Source organism: Staurois parvus, unplaced genomic scaffold (assembly GCF_062004578.1).
Source record: "Staurois parvus isolate SC_StPar_1 unplaced genomic scaffold, SC_StPar_1.0 ptg000282l, whole genome shotgun sequence".
Lineage (NCBI taxonomy): Eukaryota > Metazoa > Chordata > Amphibia > Anura > Ranidae > Staurois > Staurois parvus.
Genome location: NW_028318078.1, coordinates 8,345,427 through 8,359,208, shown reverse-complemented (window position 1 = coordinate 8,359,208; position 13,782 = coordinate 8,345,427). Strand labels below are relative to the sequence as shown.

General features: G+C 39.8%; 1 protein-coding gene across 1 annotated transcript in view; it reads left to right on the top strand.

The window, feature by feature from the left end:
- LOC149458639 (inter-alpha-trypsin inhibitor heavy chain H3-like) overlaps positions 1 to 13,782 on the top strand; it is a 263,380-nt gene that overhangs the window by 242,078 nt on the left and 7,520 nt on the right. Inside the window, exons 17-20 of the mRNA XM_089681994.1 lie at positions 1,548 to 1,661; positions 2,635 to 2,839; positions 9,439 to 9,611; positions 11,921 to 12,032. Of these exons, the coding sequence (XP_089538120.1) occupies positions 1,548 to 1,661; positions 2,635 to 2,839; positions 9,439 to 9,611; positions 11,921 to 12,032 (604 nt within the window). The remainder of the gene's footprint in view (positions 1 to 1,547; positions 1,662 to 2,634; positions 2,840 to 9,438; positions 9,612 to 11,920; positions 12,033 to 13,782) is intronic.

Sequence of the window (13,782 nt, the reverse complement as noted above, 5' to 3'; positions counted from 1 at the left end):
TTATTTTGAACACAACTGTATATATGTGCAGAAAACCAGAGAGCCAGAAGCTACAAGGGCAAGTGGATGGGAATTTTGTTCTGTGTTACAGATAGTGTATGACTACCGTGGTTTCAGGGAAGAAAAATGGAAAAATAATTTTAATAACATTTAATTTACAAAAGGTTTCAGCCTTTTATATTATAACACTTTTTTAGTTGTAGAAATGTACTTATTTGGAACCCCAGAGTACTTGCCATAATATGAAAACATGCACAGCATATTTGCAAATTATGGCAGAATTACATTTTGGTGTGCCTTCCTCCAGAGATATGAGGTCTACACTTCCCCTAGTTGCTCTGTTGCCACCACTGCCATCTTGTCATGAGCCTGCAGTCTTCTGTCTTCTCTATTGGTCAGTCATGTATCTCCCGCATATGTGCACCAAAGTTACTTGATTGTTTCACCTGGCTCTTACTCCCAGCAGTCAGTGTGCAGTCAGGGAAAGAGGCTTTATGGCTGAACAGACATACTTCTGCCATTAAAGCCTACCTGTTATCATTTTGTTACATTTTAAAGTTAGTTCTAATTTAACAAACTGAAGTTTCAATGAAAGTGTTACTAAATCTATGACTCTGCATTCACTATATCTGGTCTCCCACAGTACACACAACATGGAAATGCAAATACACTATATTGCTGTATTTGTACCTCTGCCTTTAGACGCACATGAACTTTAATGGCATCCCAGTCTTAGTCCGTAAGGTTCAATATTGAGTTGGCCCACCCTTTGCAGCTATAACAGCTTCAACTCTTCAGGGAAGGCTGTCCACAAGGTTTAGGAGTGTCTATGGGAATGTTTGACCATTCTTCCAAAAGTGCATTTGTGAGGTCAGGCACTGATGTTGGATGAGAAGGTCTGGCTCGTAGTCTCTGCTCTAATTCATCCTAAAGGTATTGGGTTGAGGTGCAGGCCAGTCAAGTTCCTCCAACACAAACTCACTCATTTATGCCTTTATGGACCTTGCTTTGTGCACTGGTGCACAGTCATGTTGGAACAGGAAGAGTCCATTCCCAAACTGTTCCCACAAAGTTGGGAGCATAAAATTGTTCAGAATGTCTTGGTATAATGATGCCTTCAAAGTTCCCTTCACTGGAACTAAGAAGCCAAGCCCAACCCCTTAAAAATCAACCCCACACCATAATCCCCCCTCCACCATCTTTACCCTTGGCACAATGCAGTCAGGCAAGTACAATTCTCATGGCAACCGCCAAACCCAGATATGTCTATCGGATTTACAGACAGAGAAGCGTGATGCGTCACTCCAAAGAACACGTCTCCACTGCTCTAGAGTCCAGTGGCAGTGTGCTTTACACCACTGCATCCGACGCTTTGCATTGCACTTGGTGATATAAGTCTTGGATGCAGCTGCTCAGCCATGGAGACCCATTCCATGAAGCTCTCTACGCACTGTTGTTGTGCTAACCTGAAAGCCACACGAACTTTGGAGGTCTGATTGGCAATTTTGGCTAAATAATTTTAAATGTCATTTCTTTGGTTTTCACAGTTGACTCAGATCCTCATTTTGTTATAAAAGTCTCACAAAAGAATGATGCTTTGTGCTTCAATATACAAGAGGAACCTGGCGTGGTGCTGAATCTTATTGAAGACAAAGAGCTAGGTATGTAATGTTATCCCCATATACTAGACCACACATATAGGGAAACGAGAGCCAGTATTTGAAATAAGATCCAGTAATATGGACAAACATACTCAGATTTTGACAAGCATACTCTACTTATAGCCATCTCAACTAAGGCCTCACAGCAATAAACTGCTAAAGTTTTGACTTTGACATTTGAAAGACATGAAACCACACTTCGCAGACTTTAAGTCATTGTCAATGCATTGTCAACCACAGAACTGTGAATGTGATATGACCTTTGTGCTGTCCATAGAAATAAAACAGAGATCAGATGAGCCAATTGACAAAGATTGCATGAGTTGCCCACCACCAGGCTCATCCTAGTAGACCCAACAGGCCTAAACATTCTAGCCAACAGATCAGTTAAAGATTGACTTATGACTATGGTCACCTTTAAAGGAAGTTCACTTTAGAAACAAAAATAATAAATGCACTTTTTTTGCAGGTAAAAAAATATAGATTTCTTTTTGTTAGGAACCTGTAAAGCATTGCACCCACGATTTGCAGATAGTGGGTGAAATGCCATGGTCCTTCAGACTGTCTGTGTATCTGTCTGCCAGTCTCTCCGATACGGACAGGCAGTTACACAATGACAGCAAGCTCAATGAACTGCCTAGAGTGTTCAGCATTGTCCTGCCAGTTCATTGAGAATTACAAGGCAACAGCTGCAAAGCCTGTCAGGACTTGTAGTTTTCCCATTCACAGAACACTGTGAATAGATGACGCGGCCAGGCGGGAGTAACCCTGCACAGCCAAGTTTTTTCAGCTTATGACAGCTAGCAGGGGAAGAAGATCCCTCGCTAACTGTCACAACGTCATGGTGGGGATTGGGGAGCATTTGTAACATGTTACACCCTGAACTTATTTGTTAATATCTTTATTGAATCGAAGTTTAACATTTAAATATTGAAGTAATACATATGCCTTAACTGTCGCTGTCTTTCTCTAGGAATTGCAGTTAATGGAGAACTTACTGGAAATAAGAAAGGAGAGAATAGTGTTTTATCACATGAGACATATTTTGGAAGATTGGGCATTGTAAACAAAGAAATGAAGCTGAAAATTGAGGTGACCACTGAGACAATCACTATCATGCATGGAAAAATCACCAAAATTCTCACATGGGAAAAGAAAGCATCAGTAAAAAAACAAGGGTAAACAACTGAATTTTACAATGATCAATTCCATAAATTAACAAGTTTTTTTGAAATGGTAAAAGTTTTGTACAACTAGGCTTATATAAACAATCAGGCTCCCAAGCTCACAGACCCATTATGTAACAGAACAGTTACATAATGGGTATGAAATAAAAGGTTGTAAATGAGCGCTGGGTGGAACAGATATTGGTGAGTGATAAGAAGCTGCTAGCATAAAAGGCGAAACCTCAAAGACCTCCTCATAAAATACATGAACATAAAATATGCAGCACTAAAAATTGAATAATAAAATTGATAGCAAAATGTACATGATATACGTGTGCAAATAAGCAACAAAACTTAGTGCTGAAACCAATGATGAAAAGCGATAACAGATATCCTGAAGAAAAGAAGGTGCAAATAGTGACAATGGTGCCAAAGTCCGTCTATCCGGTGGTATTGCAAAATAATATAAACAATCCGTGACATCTCTGGCTTAGATAGTGAATGTTGATTGCACTAACCAGATAGCGCAATTTATTGCGCATTGGAGTAAATAGGACCTACTCCTGGTCATCTGGATCTGGAGCACTGCAACGTGAATGGTCACCAGGTCACCAACATTCGGGTACTAGGCGTCCGAAGGTAGAAAGCTCATCACCAGGTATTCCGTCATCAGCCACCAGGAGAATGTTAACCGCTTTCATGTGTCAGGAATCACCTTAGGGGGGGCTCGCAGGACAAACAAGCCCAAAAGAGAGGTATCCGATAGTGTAGTATTTTTTATTAAAGGATGTAGTATAAAAACAGGTAAACAACTTACATAAAATATCAAGATGGCCACTGGTCATTCATAAGGACCGTGCGGGCTAATGTCACTGTGTGGGGGCACCTCCTGACGTGTTTCGTGTAAGTACACTTTTTCAAAGGGAGTGTGCCATTTGTTGAAGCCTCATATTTATACTGGATGGTGCTCATATGCTGTATGACGCTTTCGCGTCATTTAGGTACTACTGCGCATACGCGGAATGAATACCTCACGTATGCGCAGTGTAATGCGCCCGCGTCATCGCGGGCCGTTCACGCATGCACAGTATGTACACGGCGGCCATATTGCCGGAGTCCATACAATACTAGCAAGAGTAGAGGACATATCAGGGAGAAGGTTCCACTTAGGATTCATTCATGGAAAGCGCTTGCATTACATATTCAATAATGTGTGTATGTATCTAGCGATCCAGGGATGATTGAGGACTATTAGATACTCGGAGTTAAATAAAGCCACTTTAGCCAGAGTGTAAACTCTTGAACTGGAAATAACAATGCTAGATTAACTTGTGGAACTACAGGTGCAAAAAGAACCTCTCGCTAGATGGCTCTATTCTGCTATCCAAATGGTGAGAATGGGTACAGCCAGTACATAGAACTTGAATTAAATTAACAAAGATCAATCTGTATATAATATTAGTTTAAAATCATACAAAATTATAGATGATTATAAATGATAATTCCATAGATTCGATATATAGATGGTTAAATATACTGAAAAGAAGTATGCCATTTTCACACTAATGACGAACAAAAAGGTACAGTTGGGTCACATAATCTGTTTCAGATTGATCGACCCAATAAAATATCTAAATTTAAAACCTTAGTAAATGGAGATAAAAATATAGCGGCATATGGAAAATGTATAAAAAATATAAAGAAGGTATATGTGACCAATATCTAAAACATATACAGTTGCAAGAAAAAGTATGTGAACCCCTTGGGATTATGTGGAGTTTTGTATGAATTGGGCATAAAATCTGCTCTGAACGTCATCTAAGTCACAACAATAGAAGAACACAGTCTGCTGAACATAATACTACACAAACATTAGATGTTGCCATGGTTTAATTGCACATAACATGTAAACATTCACAGTGCAGGGAGGAAAAAGTATGTGAACCTTTGGACTTAATAACTGGTTGACCCTCCTTTGGCAGCAATAACCTCAACCAAACGTTTCCTGTAGTTGCAGATCAGACCTGCACAACGATCTGGAGTAATTTTGGACCACTCGTCTTCACCAAACTGATTCAGTGTAGCAATATTCTTGGGATGTCTGGTGTGAATCGCTCTCTTAAGGTCATGCCACAGCATTTCAATCGGGTTGAGGTCAGGACTCTAACTGGGCCACTCCAGAAGGCGTATTCTGTGCTGTTGCAGCCATTGTTTAGTTGAATTACTTGTATGCTTTGGGTCATTGTCCTGTTGCATCACCCATCCTCTGCGGAGCTTCAGTTGGCGGACAGATGGTCGTACGTTTTCCTGCAAAATGTCTTGATAAACTCTGGAATTCATTTTCCCATCAATGACAACAATCCGTCCGGGCCCTGTGGCAACAAAGCAGCCCCAAACCATGATGCTCCCTCCCCCATGTTTTACAGTGGGGATGAGGTTTTGATGTTGGTGTGCTGTGCCTTTTTTTCTCCACACATAGTGTTGTGTGTTCTTCCCAAACAACTCAATCTTGGTTTCATCTGTCCACAGTATATTTTGCCAGTAGTGCTGTGGAACATCCAGGTGCTCTTTTGCAAACTTCAAACGTGCTGCAATATTCTTTTTGGACAGCAATGGCTTCCTCCGTGGTGTCCTCACATGTACTCCATTCTTGTTTAATGTTTTCCTTATTGTAGATGTGTCAACAAAAATGTTAGCATGTGCCAGAGATTTCTGTAGGTCTTTAGCTGACACTCTGGGATTCTTCTTTACCTCATGCAGCATTCTGCGCTGTGCTCTTGCAGTCATTTTTACAGGATGACCACGCCTAGGGAGAGTAGCAACAGTGCTAAACTTTCTCCATTTGTAGACAGTCTGTCTTACCGTGGACACATGAACATCAAGGCTTTTGGAGATACTTTTGTAACCCTTTCCAGCTTCATGCAAGTCAACAATTCTTGATCGTAGGTCTTCTGAGAGCTCTTTTCTGCGAGGCATGGTTCACATCCGACAGTGCTTCTTGAAACCAGTAAACCCAAAACAGGTGTGTGTTTTTTAAGGGCAGGACAGCTGTCAGCAACACATCCAATATCATCACACTGATTGGAGTCAAGGTTGGCTCACTCCTGGCTCCAATTAGCTCTGGGAGAAGTCATTAAGCTAGGGCCTCACATACTTTTTCCTCCCTGCACTGTGAATGTTTACATGTTATGTGCAATTAAACCATGGCAACATCTAATGTTTATGTAGTATTATGTTCAGCAGACTGTGTTCTTCTATTGCTGTGACTTAGATGATGTTCAGAGCACATTTTATGCCCAATTCATGCAAAACTCCACATAATCCCAAGGGGTTCACATACTTTTTCTTGCAACTGTATATGCTTCTTGGGGGACAAAAAAGGCTTTCTTTGGCAATACCATGCTGCAAAAATGTAAAAAACCAAATCAAATACCAATGGTAAATAAAATGAGCAGAAAAATAATGTTTTCAACTGACAAAATATATTGCTTTGATCTGCACAAAACAGAACTAGTTATTGTTAAAATGTATTCACAAATAAAGCCTGCAAACAATGGGGTTGATTTACTAAAGCTGGTGCACACAAAATCTGGTGCGGCTGTGCAGAGTGACCAATCAGCATTCGGGTTTTATTGTCAAAGCTTAGTTGAATAAGCTGAAGTTAGAAGCTGATTGGCTACCATGTGCAGCTGCACCAGATTTTGCACTCTCAAGTTTTAATAAATCAACTCCAATGTTTGTTTATACAGGTGCTACTGTGAGTGTTCCTGCAGCACAGTCCAGAACCCACCCCTGAGGAGGCCCTGAGCATACTAGATATGCTCAAGGTACTTAAAAAACGTTTTTATTCGGACATACTAGAATGCCCAGTGTCTGAGACTGATTAATAAAGCACAGTGCAGAGACTCATAGGGACAATTTAGATTTTCCACACCTTGGGAGCCATATGTGGCATGTACAGCTGGCCCTAGAAGTGAATGGCTGTATGCACTTGAAATTGGATTTACACTGCTATGGTCAACTATAGGAGCTACCTGCCGCTCCAGGGGTGCAGAAAAAATGTTGGGTTTTGCATTAGTGCAAGATTTCAGTTTCACACCATCTGTGTGTATGATGCCAGAGTACAGTAAAATATTAATATGCAGAGCCCAGGAACATATTATAGCAAAGCAGTAATAGGAAGACCAGTGTAATGCTTTATACATTTTACCAGACTCACACTGTCTGTGTGCATGAGGCCTTAGTATTAATATTATTTATTTTGATAAAATTATTATTTATTTTGATAAACATGACATTAAGCCCTGGTTCACACCAGTGCAACTTGTCATGTGATTTGACAGTTTCAAATCGCATTAAAAGCCACATCCCATTGCTGGCAATGGAACCGTTCATATTGCCGTGACTCATGTCGCAGCAATTATGAAAAAGGTTTCTGCACTACTTTTTGTTGGTTTCATTGCGACTTGCATAGACTTCTGTTGTATGAAGTCGCAAGCCACAATGAAATCACCAGCTGAAATCAGCTGAAGTAGCACGATTTCAAAGCTGCATCAATGTGAACCAGGGCTAAAGAAATATGCTGCTAAATTTTGCCAGCCTCTTCTGATATTGATAGTTGTCTGACTGTCATACTGACCATCCTGCTTTAATATTTTAAATCACTGGCCCAGAATAAGTATTCGGAGTTATGTATGCAAATGCAGTATGGGTCCCTCTCTCAGAGTATTGAAGCTGTAAGGCCTGCAAGGGTACCTCATTTTTACTTAAACATTCGGCTAAAACTACAACCACAATTCCAAAAAAAGTTGGGATGCTGTGTAAAATCTACATAAAACAAAATGCAAGCTTTGCAAATCTTCTAAACCCATATTTTATTCACAATAGAAAACGGAAAACGTATCAAATGTTTAAACCAAGAAAATGCACCATTTTAAGAAAAAAAGGTAATTTCAAAATCAATGTCAACAACACGTTTCAAAAAAGTTGGGATAGGGCCATGTTTACCATGGTGTACTATCCCCTCTTCTTTAAAAACACTCTGTAAACATCTGGGAACTGAGGAAGCCAGTTGCTGGAGTTTTGGGAGAGGAATGTTGTCCCAGTCTTGCCTGATATAGGATTCTAACTGCTCAACCATTCTGGGTTTTCTTTGTCATATTTTTTGTTTCAAAATAAAGTATTTTCAGTTGGTGAAAGGTCTGGACTGCAGGCAGGCCAGTTAAGCACTCAGACTCTTCTACTATGAAGCCATGCTGCTGTCATAGATGCAGTATTGCATTGTCTTGCTAGAATATGCAAAAAGCAAAACAACAAGTCATCTGGATGGGAGCATATGCTGCTGTAAAACCTGCATCTATCTTTCAGCGTTGATGGTGCCTTCCCAGATGTGCAAGCTGCCCATTCCATATGCACTAATGCACCCCATACCATACCACCATGCAAGCTTTTGAATTGAGCACTGATAGCAAGCCTCTTCTCTTTAATCCAGAGAATGTGGTGCCCATGGCTGCCCAAAAAAATTTAAAATTTCGATTTGTCTGATCACAGAACAGTTTTCCACTTTGCAACAGACCATTTTAAATTCGTTTTGGCCCAGAGAAGGTGGTGGCGTTTCTGAATTATGTTCAGATATGGCTTCTTCCTTCCATGATAAAGCTTTACCTTTCATTTTTGGATAGCACAGTGAACTGTGTTCACAGACAGTGATTTGGAAGTATTCCTGAACTTATGCCCATGTCCATCACAGTATCATGCCTGTTTTAAATGCAGTGCCATCTGAGGGCCCACGGATCACTGGCATCCAATATTGCGTTCGGATTGTCCCTTCTGCACAGAGATTTCTCCATATTCTCTGAATCTTTTGATTGTGTTACACACTATAGATTATATATTTAAAGTATCTGCAATTTTACTATGCAGAACACTATTCTGAAGTTGTTTGACAATTTTTAGATGCAGTTTTGCACAGATTGGTGAATATCTGCTCATTTTTACTACTGAGACACTTTGACTCTCTAAGATGCTCTTTTTTATCAAGTCATGTTACTGACCAGTTGCCAACTACCCAATTAATTGGAAAATGTTCTTCCAGCACTTCATTGTTAGTACCACCTACTTTGCCAGCTTTTTGTTGCCCTATCCCAGCTTTTTTTGGTTGCTACCATCATTTTCAAAATTACCTTATTTTTTCTTAAAATGGTACATTTTCTCAATTTAAACATTTGATATGTTTTCTATTTCCTATTGTTTATAAAATATGGGTTTATGAGATTTGAAAATCATTGCATTTTGTTTTCATGTAGATTGTACACAGCATCCCAACTTTTTTGGAATTGGTGTTGTAATAATAACCAACAGCAGTGGGGTTAATTTACTAAAGGAGTATAGGCTATTGAATTTTCTCTTTGCAAAGCAGACTTTCACTTAGTTTAGTGAAAGTAAAAGTGAAGGTGAAGCTGAGCTGACTTCAGTAATCCAGTCATGTGCAAGCAAAAATTCTGTTTTTAAAAGTGAACATGCTCTTCTTTAGTAAATCAGCTTCAGAGTGGATAATAAAATATTTGCTCATATCCTGCACACTTTTCTCATACACTAAGTATTTTTTTTAGGTTGAACTTGGTAATCAACAAGAAAGAAAATGTGATATTTACATTTGGAGAAGGGGCAACATTTGTTATAATTTTACATAAAGCCCCAAAAGATCACCCTCTAGACAAAGATTTCTTGGGGTTCTACACTCTGGATGATCATATGTTTTCTACAGGAGTTCATGGGCTTTTAGGTAAGAGATTTCTGTTCATACATTTTTTGCATTAAAGTGGTTGTAAACCCTTACATATACCCAGCGAAGTGACTAGCCTCGGGTGAAACAAATCCTCCAACATAAGTTGTACCTGTTTATCTGTATTATTCTCTACATCAGTTCAAAGTCCTTAATTAATAAAGCTTGTCTCAGCTGTCAGAAAACAGGGTGCAGAGCCCTAAAATGACACACTACACAGCTCAGTGAGGAGAGCTCTAAGAGCTGATTGAAGGGAGTGGACTCCCCCCCTTCACACTCACATAGGAACAGAGCTGAGGCTGTCAATCACAGGCTATGTGCTGGAGGTCCATCCCCGTCACCTTTTTTCTCATTGTGTCAGGAAAACTTGTCAGAAGTGACTCATACTGATAGCAGAGCAACAAAGCAGCAGATAGAAATCGCACTTAGTGCACACTATAGAGGGATATGCTTTGTTCATATTTTATGTCTGAGGTTTACAACCACTTTACATATTTATTGTATTTAAATCTTAAAGTGTATATATAGCCAAGCATAGATAGAGTAGGGAAGGATTATCCACTTGCTGTCCTTAGGCCGTATATGACTTAGAAGCATGTGGTTATACCAGGATTATGGCTGCAGCTGCAGCAATGGTCCGGGTTTTGTTTTTTTGGCCGCCAACTAGCTTTCAGGTAAAAGTGATCCGAGTGGCTTTTCTACTGTTCAATCACTTTTACAGGTATTGGAAGGGGGCCCTCCCGCTTTTGCTGCCACACAGCACCATTCTCGGGCTCTCTCATTCCACAGGGAAGCTCAGGACCGCTGCTAGCAGTTGGCTCAGCTGTCCGCAGAAGAATCGGAGGAACATCCTTTCCCCCATCTCCTCTGTGACTAATGAAGTCAGAAGCAATGAGGATTTACAGCACTCTCTTAACCTGGCTGTTACAGCCAGAGAAGCATCTGATCAAACAAATATGTGTTTGACCAGATGCTTTGAGGGATAGTCAGGGGTCTAACAGACCTCTGATCTCTCCATAAAGTGTAGATGTCACGACCCAAACCTGTCACAACAGGCCTGTTCAACCCTTATGATAGCAATATAGTTAAACGGAAAAAAGTGTAAATTAAAAAAAAGAAAATTTTAAAACCCCTGTTCCCCCTTGCTTACACGCAAGTAAGTAAAAGTACAGATAGGTGCGGCATGCATATGTAAACGTTGATTGCTCGACACATGTGAGATATCACTGTGATCACCAGAGTGAGAGCAATAATTCTAAGACCATAGCTCTTGTTTAACTCTAAACTGATAACCTGTAAAGGCTTTCAAAGTGTCACCTATGGACAATTTTAGTTACCGTAGTTTGTCTCCATTTCACAGGTGTGCACAAATTTAAATCTTGATATGTTTGGTATCTATTTACTCGATGCAAGATTAGATTTTAGATTTTACCACAAATCTGGGTATTCTTTTGTGTTCGTGTGCATTAAAATTATTTTAAGTGTGTTTTTTTTTCCTGAAAATTTACACTTAATAAACAGCTGCGAAAATATTATTTGACATAAAAATATTTCAACAGCCTCCATTTTGTTCTTCAGTGCCTCTGATTTAAGAAAAATGTATAATATTTTTAGGTTTTAAGTAATTCTAAGTTTAAGTTTCTAGTAATATATGCAGATTTTAACATGTATGAAAAATATTATAAAATGCCCTGGACGGCAAGTGGTTAAAACCCAATACAGGTAATTTTTTGCTGTGTGTATCATTGGGGACATTTTTCTGTCCCAAAGATGCATAAAGATGTGAGAGAAAATCTCCCAAAGTGAGGAGAATTCCTCTCTCAGACATATGGGGGGATTTACTAAAACTAGTTCACCTGAGCATGGTAGCCAGTCAGCTTCCAACCTCAGCTTGCTCAGTTAAGCTTCGGCAATAAAACCTGGAAGCAGATTGGTTTCTATGCACAAGTGTACCTGATTTTGCACTCTACAGCTTTAGTAAATAAACCCCATGCTGTATCTCCTTTGATAGATTTCACCTAACCTCTTACTGTCTGGACAGCTCCAAATATCTTCCCTAGATTTTCCACATTGAAAATGGTCACAAGTACAAATAGAAGAGTGACTCTCTCAAATGGTGATACGGTCAGTAATAAAAATTTGACAGAGGGTCTAAACCTACTCAATGCAAAAAGTAAAAAAAAAAGTTTTGTCCAGAGATACACTTTTATCCAACATAAAAGAAAGCATGTTATCCTGTATATATTATTATCTGTATGTACGTATAGGTCTAGTAGTACTAACTGTGCAGTTTCTTATTTTCTTTAAAGGACAATTCTTTCATGGCATTGATTATGAAATATCCAATATTCATGAAACCAAAAATCCTGACAAACCAGATGCAACAATGATAGTTAAGAATAAGATCCTTACAGTGACAAGGTAGAGGACTGATTTCTCTTTTATATGACTCTTTTATGATATAAATCAAATTTTCAGCCCACTCAAATTAATATTTTAGTTTTGGTCAAAGGTGAATTAGCCACCAACTTCTTATATGTTTTGAACATATTAATTTCAAGATATCCTTGCCATGACTCCCACTTCATTCCTGTCCATGTAGAAGTTTTTGTGTGTCCCATCTCTTTCTTTTACATTCCATTAATTTAAAATGAATAAAAAGACCAGTAGAGTGAGCAGGAATCCTTCATAACAGCCACAACAGGTGCAGATATTCCTGATCTATTCCTGTCAAATCTGGACCGCATGGGAACTGATTCTTAGAAAAACAATTTCAAAGTATATCTTGTGAGTACTACAGTGCTTCTTGCCTCCATCCACCAAATGTGATTGTGTTCTAATTGAGCAGCTAATGGCCTTATTTGGAGCATTAATGCTACCATTGGACTGGGATGTACAGGTGAAACTCGAAAAATTAGAATATCATGCAAAAGTTCATTTTTTTTCAGTAATCCAACGTAAAAGGTGAAACTAATCTATGAGATAGACTCATTACATGCAAAGCAAGATAGTTCAAGCCGCGATTTGTCATAATTGTGATGATTATGGCTTACAGCTCATGAAAACCCCAAATCCGCAATCTCAGAAAATTAGAATATTGTGAAAAGGTGCAATATTCTAGGCTCAAAGTGTCCCACTCTAATCAGCTAATTAAGCCATAACACCTGCAAAGGGTTCCTGAGCCTTTAATTGGTCTCTCAGTCTGGTTCAGTAGGAATCACAATCATGGGAAAGACTGCTGACCTGACAGTTGTGCAGAAAACTATCATTGACACCCTCCATAAGGAGGGAAAACCTCAAAAGGTAATTGCAAAAGAAGTTGGATGTTCCCAAAGTGCTGTATCAAAGCACATTATTAGAAAATTATGTGGAAGGGAAAATGTGGAAGAAAAAGGTGCACAAGTAGCAGGGATGAGCGCAGCCTGGAGAGGATTGTCAGGAAAAGGCCATTCAAAAGTGTTGGGGACTTTCACAAGGAGTGGACTGAGGCTGGAGTCAGTGCATCAAGAGCCACCACACACAGATGGATCCTGGACATGGGCTTCAAATGTCGTATTCCTCTTGTCAAGCCGCTCCTGAACAACAAACAACGTCAGAAGCGTCTTACCTGGGCTAAAGAAAACAGACCTTGTCTGTTGCTCAGTGGTCCAAAGTCCTCTTTTCTGATGAGAGCAACTTTTGCATCTCATTTGGAAACCAAGGACCCAGAGTATGGAGGAAGAATGGAGAGGCACACACTGCAAGATGCTTGAAGTCCAGAGTGAAGTTTCCACTGTCTGTGTTGATTTGGGGAGCCATGTCATCTGCTGGTGTTGGTCCACTGTGCTTCATTAAGTCCAGGGTCAACGTAGCCGTCTACCAGGAGATTTTGTTGCACTTCATGCTTTCTTCTGCAGATGAGCTTTATGGGGATGCTGACTTAATTTTCCAGCAGGACTTGGCACCTGCCCACACTGCCAAAAGCACCAAAATCTGGTTTAATGACTGTGGGATTACTGTGCTTGATTGGCCAGGAAACTCGCCTGACCTGAACCCCATAGAGAATCTATGGGGCATTGCCAAGAGAAAGATGAGAGACATGAGACTGAACAATGCAGAAGAGCTGAAGGCCGCTATTGAAGCATCCTGGTCTTCCATAACACCTCAGCAGTGCCACAGGCTGATAGCTTCC